At 39.2% G+C, this 13813-nt stretch overlaps 1 protein-coding gene across 9 annotated transcripts in view; it reads left to right on the plus strand.

Moving 5' to 3' along the window:
• FHOD3 (formin homology 2 domain containing 3) overlaps positions 1–13330 on the plus strand; it is a 415825-nt gene extending 402495 nt beyond the window's left edge. For all 9 annotated transcript variants that reach the window (XM_080583589.1, XM_080583581.1, XM_080583582.1 and 6 more), the window contains one exon: positions 7371–13330. In XM_080583589.1, coding sequence (XP_080439715.1) covers positions 7371–7453 — 83 coding nt within the window. In that variant the 3' untranslated portion in view covers positions 7454–13330. The remainder of the gene's footprint in view (positions 1–7370) is intronic.
• The last annotated feature ends 483 nt before the right edge of the window (positions 13331–13813 follow it).

Consider the following 13813-nt stretch of genomic DNA (forward strand, 5'->3'; position numbering starts at 1 on the left):
GCGAAAGTAGTGTGGGAGAAACTGGCAAGCAGTGAGCAGTTGGTAAAAAGCAAGTGATGTCAGTATATGCAGGAGCTGTTCTTGTTCCCTGGTTGCAGAAGTTTTGTATTGAAATTTTAATTTCAAATACTTTTGCTATGATTTACACTTTTGGTACATTCCCACGTGTAATTCTGTAGAAAAAGTTAGTTTTACTTCATTAGTTTGCATCTTCCATGAGATACAAATAGTTGATCTCACTTTTACCAGTTTGCTATTCACTGTGTCAGTTAATTCATTTATATTACCCTGTTTAGTTCTTAGTTGGCATATTATAAAGGTATATGTCAAGGCTTTTGAATTCTTGTTACAGGATTCATTCCCAAAATTGGGATAGTTAAGTTATGAGTATTAAAAAACTAATATATGGTTGAGTTGCGCACTGTTAGCCTAAAGTTGATAGGATAAGTATTTTGTTAGGTTTCTTTCTGTGATAATATGGCTTTCAAGTTTACTACTGATCAGCAGTACACCTTATACATACATTTTTCCTTCCTGAAAGATAATTATTTTCAGCATCCAAATAAGAAATCAGAAGCAGTGAGATGTTGGCTGACAAGATTACACTGTTGTTATGGAAAGCACATGTGTTTCCGAGACTGAGAAAAGATAAGGAAGTACAAGGTTGCTTTTCAAGTCTCCTTACAAAAGAAGTGGATTGACAGAAACGATCTCTGATGGAGCTTTCCAGGAGACCATAGTGATACCACAGCTGCCAAAGAGAGCCCTCTGCTGCCATGAAGAAGTTTAACACGAGGATCTCTGAAGGCAGGAATCTTAACTACGCTTGAATGCGAGTGTCAAATGCATTTGAAGGGAAGTCTTGTTATGAGATGAAAAAATGGTCTACACAAAGCTACTTTGAATTTATCTTTCCTCAGCAACATGTCAAAAAGTTTATATCTATATATATATATATATTTATGGCTTTCTCTAGGGAGAATTACACCACCTCATTGGCATAACTACAAGATTTTTGTGATCATAGTTATTTTTAATCTGATGGGTTTGTAGAACTGATCCCCTCTGCTGCTGTATTTGCCAGCACAGATTCCCGAAGGGGGTAATTGATTTGCGTTCCCCAGAACCCATCTGTTCAAACATGGTCACACTGCTCTGCCAAGTCACTCCTGAGCAGACAGCTCTGTTTATTAGCCTGAGCTACCTGCTTAGCGAAAGTCTATTACCTAATAATATATCATTTTAAAATAGACTGAAAGTCATTTTAAAAATTGAAATGGAATTTAAAGGCTGCATGCCCAAAGCACTTGTGTTAGATGGCTTACTTTCTGTATCCTATTTCCTGCCTTTTTTGTCCTGTGCATTGTTAATGTATAGTCTAGTCTTATATAGTGCTTACATTCAGACTCAATTGTGTTTGAGGTCTGTGCTCTCGATGCTTCACATATTAATAGTGGAATCACTTCTGACTGATGAAGTTAAGTGGGAGAAATGATGAAAGGGATGCTGGCAGGATTGCTTTTAGTTGTAACTTTTTACAGTGGCATTCAGAGACATCCTAAAGATTAGAGTGAGTGGTTTTGTGTTTGTTTGTTTTTGTCATAGAAGGTTTTTGAGGAAACAGTTATGTCCTTTTCTCTTTACTGTTGGCACCATACAAATGGTGACGTGAAATACATGAAGCTGGAAACCCAGTTAATTCAACATGTAGTTTCAACTGCATGTCAAGTATTACTTGAAAAGCAGTATCTTCGTGTTCTCTAAAGCAATGTTACTTTTTGTTCCTTAAAATGTAAGCTACCTACAGATTAAACTCAAGTTAAGCTTTTCATACAGAACATCCCACTTAGTCCATTTTCACTGCTATACTCCTCTTTATGTCACTGACAACATATATTACACCAGGAGATGGCTGAATTATAGTTTCTTGTTAGGAGAGACTTGTGCCATCTGTGAAGCCGAGCTGCAGGGCAGCAATACATTGTTTCCTGGAGCTTTCTGTGCCGCTCACCCAGGCCAAGACCACATATAAGTTGGCTGTACTTCTTCAGAGAGGTGCTCAATAAACCCAAAAATTCACCTACAAATCCCTGTGAGAAAATCTCTACACATAATTTTTTTAGGCATCTATGCCTGCTAGTACTAAGCAATGATACATGCATAATTAGGCATAAGCATGGCTTATATAGACAGTGATAAAAATAAACAAATGCAGAAAAAGATTAAAAGGAAAGAATATGATCAAGGGTGTCTGGATTAAACTTTTGTGTTGCAAATTGCAATTGCTGGACTCTTCAGAGTAAAGTCCAAGATAATATATTGAATATAAGAGAAAATAGACTGAGTGCGCAAGCTGTATGTAGAAGGGTAACAGAAAATAAAACTATGAAATATGAAATATGACGTGAAACAGTATGATGAAGCTGGTGTGTATTGTCTCTTACAATCTGCTTTCTTGTTTTCCTTGCTGTGTAATTTACAGCCACCTAGAATTTTATTTGTGCCAAATCAGCAAGTAGCAGCTGCATTACCTGGGCAGTTGAGCCCAGAGGAAAGTTCTGTGGCTGTCACATCTTTTTACAGTAGGAAGGACACTAAGTCTGTGACTTCTCAAGCAGAAAAATGGTCCTATCTATGTATGGAATATTCTGCATTTCAGATGATTTGTCCATACAAGTGTTGTGAACATAGATGCCAAAAGCCATTGTAAAAGTAAAAATAAATGGCACCAGCAAGACTGTTTTTTACTGTTTGTTGCATCTTAAAGAAAAAAAAAGTAGGAGGAAGGGAAATCAGGAATGCTATTTGTCCTTTAAAAAACAATCAACCCCTAGATAATAATATTCTTTAACAAATCTACACTTAGAGAATCATTTTTTTTTTCTTCTAAATATCCCCAGTGTTCTGCGAGGGCTGTATATCCGTGCAGATTCTGACCCAACAGACACAGTCAAATTCACTGGGTTTCTCATAAGCACATTGTATTCTGCCAGGATTTAAAATAAATTTTTAGATTTCCTGATTAGCAAGGAATATCATACCCTCTGACCCCATAAAAACAACATTTGGTTTCTTGGTTATGGGATCTCAGCAGTCCTTGATTGTGACAAGAGTAAAAGTTATTTTCTGTCTATGTTATGTTTCTTTAGCAAACGTTTTAAAAATTGCTTAAAGAACCTAAAAGGTCATTTGAAAGCCTTATTTTTATTGTCACTGCCTCCAAAATACATTCCATAACTCAGTTTAATGTGATCTGCAGCAGGCCAAGAGTTTTACAAGCCAAGATATTATGTCTAGTCCAGTCCAGTCCAGAGACACGACAGAGTTCAATGAAGAGGGGAGAATGAAGATCTAGTTTGAGAAATGTAATTTTGCAATGCCTATAAAACATGGAAGGAAAATATCTCTCTGCATTCGGTTCTGATGACTGAACGTGTCCCTGACCTCTCCTAATGTGAAGGAACCCTACCAAATGCATTATGAGGAAATAGAAGAAAGTCTGAGGACATCTGTTTAGCAGCATGTCAAGACAAGGTTCGCCCACCTCCCTGAGTAGTTCTTGCTCCTGTAGATAACTCAGCCACCTTCTGGCTTCATCATCCACAAGACTTCACAGCCCACAAGCCAGTGCAGAGAATAGTGAGAAACTCTCTTGTGCTACTACTGATGCTGCATCCATCAGCTGTATTGTCAGATGAGGAAATGTACTGTAATTTGCACATACTATATGTAATTTTCTTACAAAGATACCCTTTATCAGGACACTTTCATCTCCCTAAGTGCAAAGTCCTGCAAACTGCAAGTGGATTCATCTATGTCAGGTTGGCCTTTGGCACAGGAGCTAGAAGTCACTCATTTGAGTCTGGACATGATTTCTCTCAGCTGTTATCCTTCAGGTTGCTTGTTGATGGTGGACAGCTTTAATCTAGCAAGTAGTTGCAGTTCTTTGCAGTATTTGGCCTCACATGCTAAGTTTATACAAGTCAGCAGCTGACTGTGTTTATGGGAACCATTCTGTCATTGGCAAGATTCTTCACATCTTTGCTTTTTATTAACCATTTTCTTGTCAGTTTCATTGTGACTGCCAAGCTCTTGCATTGTTTGGGGCTGTTTCCTCAGAACTTCCGACCTTAAAAACTCAGGTCAACGAGATGTCTTAAATCCAAGTTATCTTTCTCTGTATTATAGGGAGAGACCTGAGATAACTTAGATCAGCTGAGGGTTTCAAAGAGATTCTTTTGCTTAATTACTACTGTATGTGTCCCAGCAATTCACTGAGTGTTGTCATTCCTTCTTGCTTTGCAGTGACAAAAAAAGTACAAACCAGGGGTTGGTCTCCATTGTGTGTCATGTGGCAAACCCAGCACAGGGCACTGGCCCTTGTCACATGCTGCATACAGTATTTTTTTAAGTCATCCAGGGGTTATATGCAAGGCTCTCAGACTAAGACTTTAGTTTGTTCAGTAGGTCTGCATCTGGAGATTCAGAGAGAAGTCTTGTTTATGTAAAGAAAACTCCTCTGTTTCCTTCTTTTTTTCCCTTTTTTTTTTTTTTTGGTTGGTTGGTTGGGGGTTTTTTTTGTTTGTTTGTTTGTTTTCATTTGTTTGTTTTCCATGAAGATGGTTTCAGCTGTGGTATTGTAGCACTGGTTATGATTTCAAAGTAAACTCATGAAAGTTTCTTCAAAGAGACCAATATGCTATTGTAAATCTGTTTGCCTTTTCCTAGTAAACTAGTAAGTAATTCCGTAACTTGGGCTGATGGAGGAATTGAAACAGCTGTATTCTGTTTGGTGGAAGTTACAGAGGCACACGTTTTCCTTTCCAGTTGTCAAGAGTCACAGTCACATATGTGCAGTAGTAGTTGCACTGGCCTAAAGAATGTTGTTCCAAATTTACTTCGGCAGAAGTAAGACCAGGATTTGGCTTATTCCAGTACCTGACCACCATTAGCAGAGTATCTCAGTTCCTATAAAACATTTACAAATAGGAATAAAAATTGCTTGTTCCCTCACTGTTTGTGTCTTACCATCTGACAAGAATAATAACTTGGTTTTACAGTGGTGGTTGTGCTCCGATTGTGAATGGGAGTGAATGACTGCGGTCTGAGTGTATCAGGGATGTGTGTGAGAGCAGTCATGAATACATTTGGTTTGGAAATTTGTTCTGCACTTAGTTTGCCAGTTCACTTTTGCTTGTCGTGGGAAGAGGTAATATTGTCGAGGCAGTCATCCGGTGAAAGTTTTGTCTCTTGTACTCGTGTTTTTTTCTTACAAGTGACAGTTTCCTTGCTTCAACAATATAGCTGTTGTGGGATAGTTCATATTTACAGAGGAAGAGCAATTTCTTAGTGAGCAATGTCCAAATCCATTTTGAGTCTAGTGAACTTTCCAGAAAGCTGCTCTTAAAATCAACATGTATCAGTCTATGTTAATACCACTCCACTGTTGGTGGCCAAGCTACCTATGGTGCCTTCTTTGGCTGCATGCTATAGAGTGTACAGAAAAAAAAAATGTGTTCAGGAGAGAGGCAGTGCAGGCAATTAAGCAGGTGAACAGCTCAGGGAAATCTTTCCTTTTAATGAGAGAAAATTTTCTGCTGCAGCTTTCTTGTATCTGTTCTTTTGCTCCTGGTATAGTTCATTTTGATACAGAAATAAGCATTGTATGATTCACTGAGGCCATAAGACCTTAAGGTCTTACTCTCGAATCTGGAAGTGAACATTTGTCACTGTAGATATGTGTATATCAAATCTGAGAAATATAAGAGTGCCAGTGACAAGGACTGATTCAAAACTCTGTTGAGTATTCAAACAACGTCCTGGAGACCCAAGCATATTTGAAGTGTTTTGCTCTTCTGGTAGCACTTGTTTAGTCTTTCTTAATCTTGGCTTTATCAGTTGCATTTAATCTTGTGCAGCTTTAAACTAAGCATTGTTAAACTTGGAAGGTGTTGCTGATCAGTATTGTAGGAAAAAGTGATTATCAAAAAAGGCTCCATGCAGACTCCTGGTGATCTTTAGTAATTATGCAAACTTTACTGCAGGAGAAAGGAGTCAATCTTGAAGGAAATCTTTCAAGTAAGTGTTTGGTAATGGTGGAACAATTATACATGTAGCACTGTAAGTTCATTTAATTTCAGTAGTTGATGGAAATAATAGATCATATTCATCTTACCTGCATGGTATCAAGTGTTCGGCCATGCTGTATTTTCCCTTTCTGTTAAGTCCTTGTTTTCTGTACCGATCCATTCACTCCTCTCACTCCTGCTAGATCCTTGAATGTGACCACCCAGTTTCAGTTCCATGGAGTAAATATCTTCGCAAATTAGAGGTCTTAATTATATTAGATGATAGCAATGCAAGAAGTTCTCAACCACTGTCTGCAATTTGTTTCTCTAGAGTTTCCTCTAGACTTCATTATTTTGGGACTCTGAGTATATTTTGTTTAACGTGGTCATTGTTTATACTTTGCATGCAGCTTAAACTTTTAAATGTGCATTTGTACTTAAGGAATATTAAATTATGGCATGAACACCCTGTTTGCATCTTGAGCTAAAACGCATTCACTTGGAAATCTTGGCAACAGAAAAACAAAGACTGTGTGTGCAGTCACATAGTCACTTATTTCTGAATAAAGAACGAAAATGCAAATTTTAAAAGTTTATGTTATGGTTACTGTTTAGAACACTTCTTAGCAAATTAAGAAACAAAAATTTGACCCAGATTTATCATTTAAATTCATCTAAAATGCTGAACAAATGACTACTAATGACAAAGATGATACAGATGTGGTTGGGGGGGGAACATTACAGAAGAAAGTGGAGTGTGTATGAGCACTGTATTTGTAATGATTTGAATTGACTATAAAATTATCATATTTTAATCTTTTACGTTTAAGAGGTTTATGTTTACACCTTGAAAGGTTCACGTAGGATTTAATAGTGATAAATTCAGTTGAGATCTATAAAGATCCAAAAGCTCTTTTAAAAATTCTTTATGAGGTAATAGGGCATATAATACTTTCTATGGACGGAGAAGCAACTGATGCAATTTCAGAGAAAAAAAAATCTTAAAATGCTGGGGTATTTCCTTAGAAATCTTTGTTGTCTAAATGTCAAATGACAGATGGCTATTTGCCTGACTTTTTGGAGTTGCTGGGTAATTGATGGTCCCCTTGGTTTGGCGTAGGGCATTACTCAGTATTTCTGAACTTGAGAACCTGAGTACGTAGCAACTCTGGATTTGATTCAGCATGCACATTAAGTGTTTTTCAGCTGAAAGTCTTGTGTAATTATCACTTTTAATTGATTGCATTTTCTTTTGTTTTATTATTTTTATTTTGCCTACTTTTGGAACGTATGGCCATGCAGTGAGAAGGACACTAAAGAGCGGACTGACCCCGGAAGAAGCCAAAGCACTGGGCCTCATCAGCACCTCTGAGATGCAGGTTTGACATCCCAGAGGTGGCAACAAGAAGAGCCATCATCCGAAACACACAGGCTGACAACCCTTTGGTGTGGCGCAGTCCTGCCAGCCTTGTCTGCTGCTCCCAACGTCCCATCCTTTATTAGTTCGATGTTAATAAGCAACACAAAGCGGAACGCCACCAGCAGGGCGGAAGAAGGGTGTGCCGCAGCCCAGCACGACATCCTGACAAGTAGCTGAGGAAGCATATGAGTGCTTGTAGGTGAAACCTTACGCCTGCTTCTCTCGTGGTGTGTTGGTGTGGGTAGGAGGGGGCTCTCTCTGAGTTATCTGTCACTATGTAAGCTGTGTTTGCGTTGGCTTTCCTTGTGCCCTGTTTTAGTTATTGTAAATGTATGGCATTTTGTCAATGCAATGAACAGTCCTTAAAGAGGCAAAATAACTCCTGTTACAGTGACCCCAATTTTCCTGAAGCAGATTCATTAAGCAAAGACACACAGTCTGTGCAACCCTGTGGTGTGTTTTTTTTTCTATTTTATTTTATTTTTATTTTTTATTTTGCCACCAAAGAATGTAAAAAATGTATGTGTACCTTTGTATATGTACAGAATGAATGTGTGGATATGTGTGCGTGTACCTCTACACATACAGTCATGGTGTGAAGTCATGCTCCTGCTGAAGCTAGCTGGACCGTGATTGTCACTCTGGGGCCTTACAGTTCCACCTGGACAGGAGGAAAAGAATGTCTTTTTGTAGGAACTCAGTGTTTTTCAAAGGGATTCATCCTGTGGGGCAGGAGATGGCCTGCAGTACAAGTGGAAAGTTTAGGATCCCAAATTCATGTGTATTAATACACACTCATACTGTACATAGCACCATGCACACAGAGGAGAGGTCACAGAATACTTCCCTCTTGATGAGCTTTGGCTATGCTTTCCATTTGTACAGTTTCAGAGAAAACTGTACGAACAATTTACACACTTGCTAAATGCATTCAGATGGTAAGATCAAGAAGTTTTGTTCACTTGCCTGTGCCCTTCATGCTGCTTTTCTCTGCTGCAAGATAATGTGGTGGTGATTTTATTTCAAAGTAATGGATCTGAATATGAAATGGCCCTGCTAAAAGCCTGCTGTGTTTTTGCTGTTCTCTACTCTTTGTTTTGTGATTATTCTTGATGCAAGTGGAGAGGGTACCCCAGTGAACACTCCAATATGCTTGCCCTTATCTCGCTGTTTGATAACTGACTTTTGTAATTGCCCTCAGCGTGTGTATTTGAAGAACCTTTAGTCAACTCATCTGCGTTTAAGTGGACATACACATTGGTGAAGATGAAATGAACACAATCACCCTAGCCAGTGCTGAAGCATTTTGAAGAGAACTGCAGACAGCAGTAACATAAAAGGGAACTTTTCAAGCCAAAGTCTGTAAATGACCACTTGATCCTCAAGGATGCACAAGATCATATCTTTCCATTGCCTTAGACTCGAAGATTAAGCGGGGTGTGCCTAGCAGTAGCAGCTGAGGCTTCCTTGAAACCAGGTAGCTGGGGAACTGTAGCAGTTTCGTCATGGTAACAAAACACACTTGAAAAGCAGAATTAATTAGTCTATGCTGGGCTTGTAATGCCATAGCTATGTTGTTTCTGGCACCCAAGGTAGGTCAGATATGTCCACATGTTACTTTACTCTCATTAAGGACAGGATAATCCCTGAAGATTGCACAGGATACTGGCACTAAACAGAATAAATCTTTGAAACTTTGGTCATCCATTACGTCACATTGAACAGAACATCCAAGTGATTAGAGAACCAGGTAGTTGACAGCACTACAATGAGATCTGTGGTGGAGCATCCTATCTATGCTGTCTCCCCTCTTAGTAGTAACATTTCAGTCTTTATTTGCTGTTGCCTTGGATCTTCATGTGTCAAGGTCTGTGGAGTAAGAAGTCACTTGTGAGTAAGGTTCTTAAGGACGGCATTGAGTTGGATGTGGCTTTCCCCTCAGTTTCCTAAAAGGCCAATTTTATAAGCAGGCAGAAGGCAGTAGCTGTGTAATTAATAAATGTGTTGTGTATTGGAAAGCTATGAAAAGGCAGAAGCTGGTCAGGAAGTAGAAAGAAGCGGCATATAACTATATCACTGTAAAATAAGCAAGACCTATTAGCATCTGGGCTTGAAAGTGGATCTTTATGTGCTGCTTACCTTTATGGAATTTTAAAATCTCTTTTAAGGATGCTTTGAACAAAGAAAGGAAGGTAATGGGGGTATGTGGAGGTCTTTGAGGTCTGAAAAAAGAGGAAGACACCCTGAATGTAATGATGATGTTGAGCTGTTATACCTGTTTAGTGATAAAAGAAGCCCAAATGCAACAAAATGTATTTACATCAACAGACGTTCTATATATGATTGAAGGGAGAGAATCTAACATTTTTCAAATGTAATGTTTTAATAAAAGTATGCTGAATGTGCAAAGTGGCTAGCTGTTGGTGACCGCTTGCTAACAGGAAATCAATCTGTGTTTTATTTTGACACAGCGCAGCATCTGTGTCTGAAAAAATGATGTTGCTGATGACTTTTAAGTAGTTGGGTGTATGTATTTTCCAGGAATTTTGCAAAAATTCTACAAAATTTCATGTACTCCTTATCAAGGAGAAAATTAGATATGGCGAATGGGGTTGGAATAAGTCAAGAAAAAAAATACCAATTTCTTTCAGATTAGCTGGATGCTATTGTATACATGTAAAGTATATCCTTCCTTGTCCGTTTTTCCATTATGTTTTTTCTGTGCTTTTACCTGAGCTTTTGCTATCTACCCGTAAAACTGATACCAGTTTTTCTGAAGGATAATTTGTTCTTGTTTATGCAGTAGTAGGCAGTAAGATTAATCCATCATTGGCAATGTTTACTGCAACAGTGTTTTCAAAAACAATGACAATGCAATAACTACAGAAATGTTTTGTTTCAGTTCTGCCTAAAAATGGCCAGTAGCCCAATGTGCTAATATTTAAGGTGGTATTATTTCCTCCTGAGTCTGCTGGTATGTCCTACTGTGGGAATAACATTTGTTCCCCTTCATCTAACCAGTGGATTCCAGATGAAATGGAGGAATTGGCTATATTTGCATGCCTCTTTCTATCTAATCATGTTCTAACCTTCAGGATTTGAGTTGCTGCCTGCCACTTCACCATCCAAAGAGCTCACCATAAGGATATACCAGTTGTTTTAAAATGCATGTGAAAGGAGGTTTATTTCTGTGACAAATAGAAAGGTCTTGGAAATGCAATCTAGTAACGTATGTTCCCGTTTCTCACTTAGAGATCCATTGAGGCTATTTTAAAACACTTGCAGCCATAATAACTACCTCTTTCCCCTTTCTCACAGTACCAGCCAGTTGCAAATTTAGGGCCCAGGGTTTTGTGTCTCCACCAAGTTCTCAGAGTCATCACTGGTGTTCATTTCAGCACCCATCTGCTGCCAGTAACTTGTCGGTCCATCTGTCACCCTAATACCTTCCTGATCAGGATGCTGAGGTAAACTTTAGCATATGAAATGGCCGCCAAAGGGAAGCTGTCCTAATTTCCTTTCATGTCCCTTGGTGTTTAAAAGCAGACTGTATACAAATACTTTGTGTTCCCTCACTCCCAAATGAGGGATAACTTTCAGTAGCAGTCACAGGGCTGTGGTGAAGAAACACCCCCAGGGAATGCTGTGTGCCACAGCTGGGAATGAAAGATCCCTCACAAAAATTAAATGCATCGCTCCTCACCATTCAGTAAGTCCAGGCACCAGCCCCATGGATTCCAGATGTTTTATACCCCATTGGGTGCTCCATGTGACTCTTCTCTTTGGTATATCCCTATCCGTAATCCAAAACCAACCAAAAAAAATGGTGTTTTAATGAGGGTCTTTCTTGCTCTGATAAAGACTAGAAGCAGTGTCAAAAGCAGTTTTCAAAATATATTTCTTTTTCTCTTTTGATCCCCCTTCATTGTAAGTGTCTGTACTAATTTACTCTTAGCAAAATAAGGCACCAGATTTGTAGGTAGACGAGACTTCGGTTTTCCCATAATAAAAAGTCACATGCGAGTATCCAGATATGCACTCATGCCCCAGTTTAACAGAAATTTGGAGTCAGAGCCCTGACATGACCCATCAGTGAGGGCCTCCGGCAAGGTGCTGTGTTCCCTCTGAGGGAGCAGATAGCAACGAGGCAGGACAGCACCGTCAGTCCCCAGTGTGCTGCGCTCTTAGCAAACCCTGGCTAGCAGCTGCTGAAAAGTCGCAGCAGAGGACAAAGCAAATGTAAGCAGCTCAATGCCACTGCAGTTGCAGTGATTCCTCTTGCCAGGTGTCTGCTTGATGCTGGTGTCCCTGGTGGTGCAGCAGAAGCCAGCATCTATCCAAAACGCTGTCAAAACCATTTGATCAATGATGCTGGTCTTTATTCAAGGGCGCGTAGGCTGGGTGTTGTTGTTTTTGCAACACTTTGACTTCATCCGGATGAAATGGGGACAAGGAGGCAGCCCAGCATTTTCCCATCCACTGTCCTCCCGTGACCACTTGTAGGCAGGTGTTCGTGCCACCTGCCTTTAGCTAAAGGACGTGTAGGGGCACAGTGTCCATGGGCACATCTCTCCTCTCTCTTTGCTCCTGCACACTCACGGCATGTACACCGCTCCTCTCGCGACCTTCAAGGCGAGCTGTGCGTGCCGACGCAGGCAGAGAGCTTGACCCCGCACCGCGTTCAGACAGCTCTGGATTTCCAGCATCTGGACTCAAGAAACTCTGTCTAAGCTGTAAGGACTATGACTGTTGATGTTTCTTTGCAGGGAAAACTGCCAGGTACTTACAGGCTCTGAAAGAAAATAAACCGAAGCATTTTCGTAAGGGAAAATGTTTGATTATGGGAAAATAATGAATCTGATTTGCGAATGCATGAACAACATGTAAGGCTGGGGCAGCAGCTGACTGAACTGGCATTTCAGATGCAATAGCAAGAGGTTTTTGGCAAGCAGTTTAGTAGTTCCATAGCAAGTAATTCAAGGAGTTTCAGAAATGTTGTATAGTTCTATGTTTACGCATTAAAAAAAAAAAAAAATTCTAATTAGTCCATTTCACATTGAGTGGCATATAGAGATATATTTTGTTTAATCACTAACACAGAGGCTTCTGTGAAAGAAAAGGTTTATTTGTAGCAATGGGTGCATTTCTCCTTTTTAAAGACTGTCTTTGCGCGTATAGTGTCCTTTTTTTGTGAGCTGGGAATTGTAAAAAAATGTAAAGTAGAAAAGGACGTGTTTCTTAGACGAAGGAGAAATACTGTAAAATTGTGTAAATGTCACTACTCATGTTTTTTGTGTTCTGTGTAGTATAGTGTAAAATAGGCTTTCCAGCAGTGTTATTCTGTGAATTGTAATTTAAAAAACAAGCCATGCATGGTCAGAGATATTATCTACAGGTCCTTTTGTTTGGTTGAGTTTTTGTTTGTTGTTTTCTCATTCTAGGTAAATTTGTTCTATGTTAAATTTAATTGTCCATGAAACTGCATATTTGTTTCTCAGTTTTATTTCATAAAGAACTTGAATTACTCTTTCAGATTTTACTACACACAAAGCTCACCTACAGTTTGTATTCATCATTCAGAAGCTTTGTCACATTTAGTCTAAACCAGGAGGGTTTTTCTTTTTAACACACCCTTTGTCTGCCTCTTCTCCCCACACTCTCCTCACTTTACTGTCTGGAAAGATGCAATCACACTTTTTTTTTTTTTTTTTTCTGTGCCATGCAGGGTCAATATGGAAAATTGACCGCAGACCTGTGTCCAAAATTTCTTGATATAAGTAGTTTAAAAGCTCACCTCTACAGCATTATGTAAACACATCTTGCAATAAAGCTTTATAAGGCACTGACTGTGCTGGTTCTGTTTTTGTTCATGGAGCCAATGATGGGAGCTTTGGTGAGAAACGGGTGGGAAGGGGATTGGTTTTGGGGTTGTTTTTTTTCATATCCTCTAAGTACCTGCAAAGCCAACAGGTGGACTACAAAATGGCTATTATTAAACCACCTGGGTGGTCTGAGCATAACAAAGTGATTTTTTACCCCCTATTTTGCAGTTTGAATCCAGTTCCTAATCTTGAGTGAGGAAAATGAAAACGTGTCTCTGGTTCTCAAGGATTTCAGTAATCCAGCCCTACAAATCCTCACTAAACATGAAGGGTTACTGCTCACTGCCACTGGCTCTGGGTTGGTTCCTGTCTTAAAAATATTCTGTGTTCAGAGCACTTTGTGTAAGGGATGAGATTTATAGAAGCAAATATAAATAAAATGAATGACTACCTGTATGTGGAGGAGCATTTCATATCACCTCATCATCAAGATGTGAAATACT

Source organism: Anser brachyrhynchus (genome assembly GCF_964034855.1).
Source record: "Anser brachyrhynchus genome assembly, chromosome: 2".
Taxonomy (NCBI): Eukaryota; Metazoa; Chordata; class Aves; order Anseriformes; family Anatidae; genus Anser; species Anser brachyrhynchus.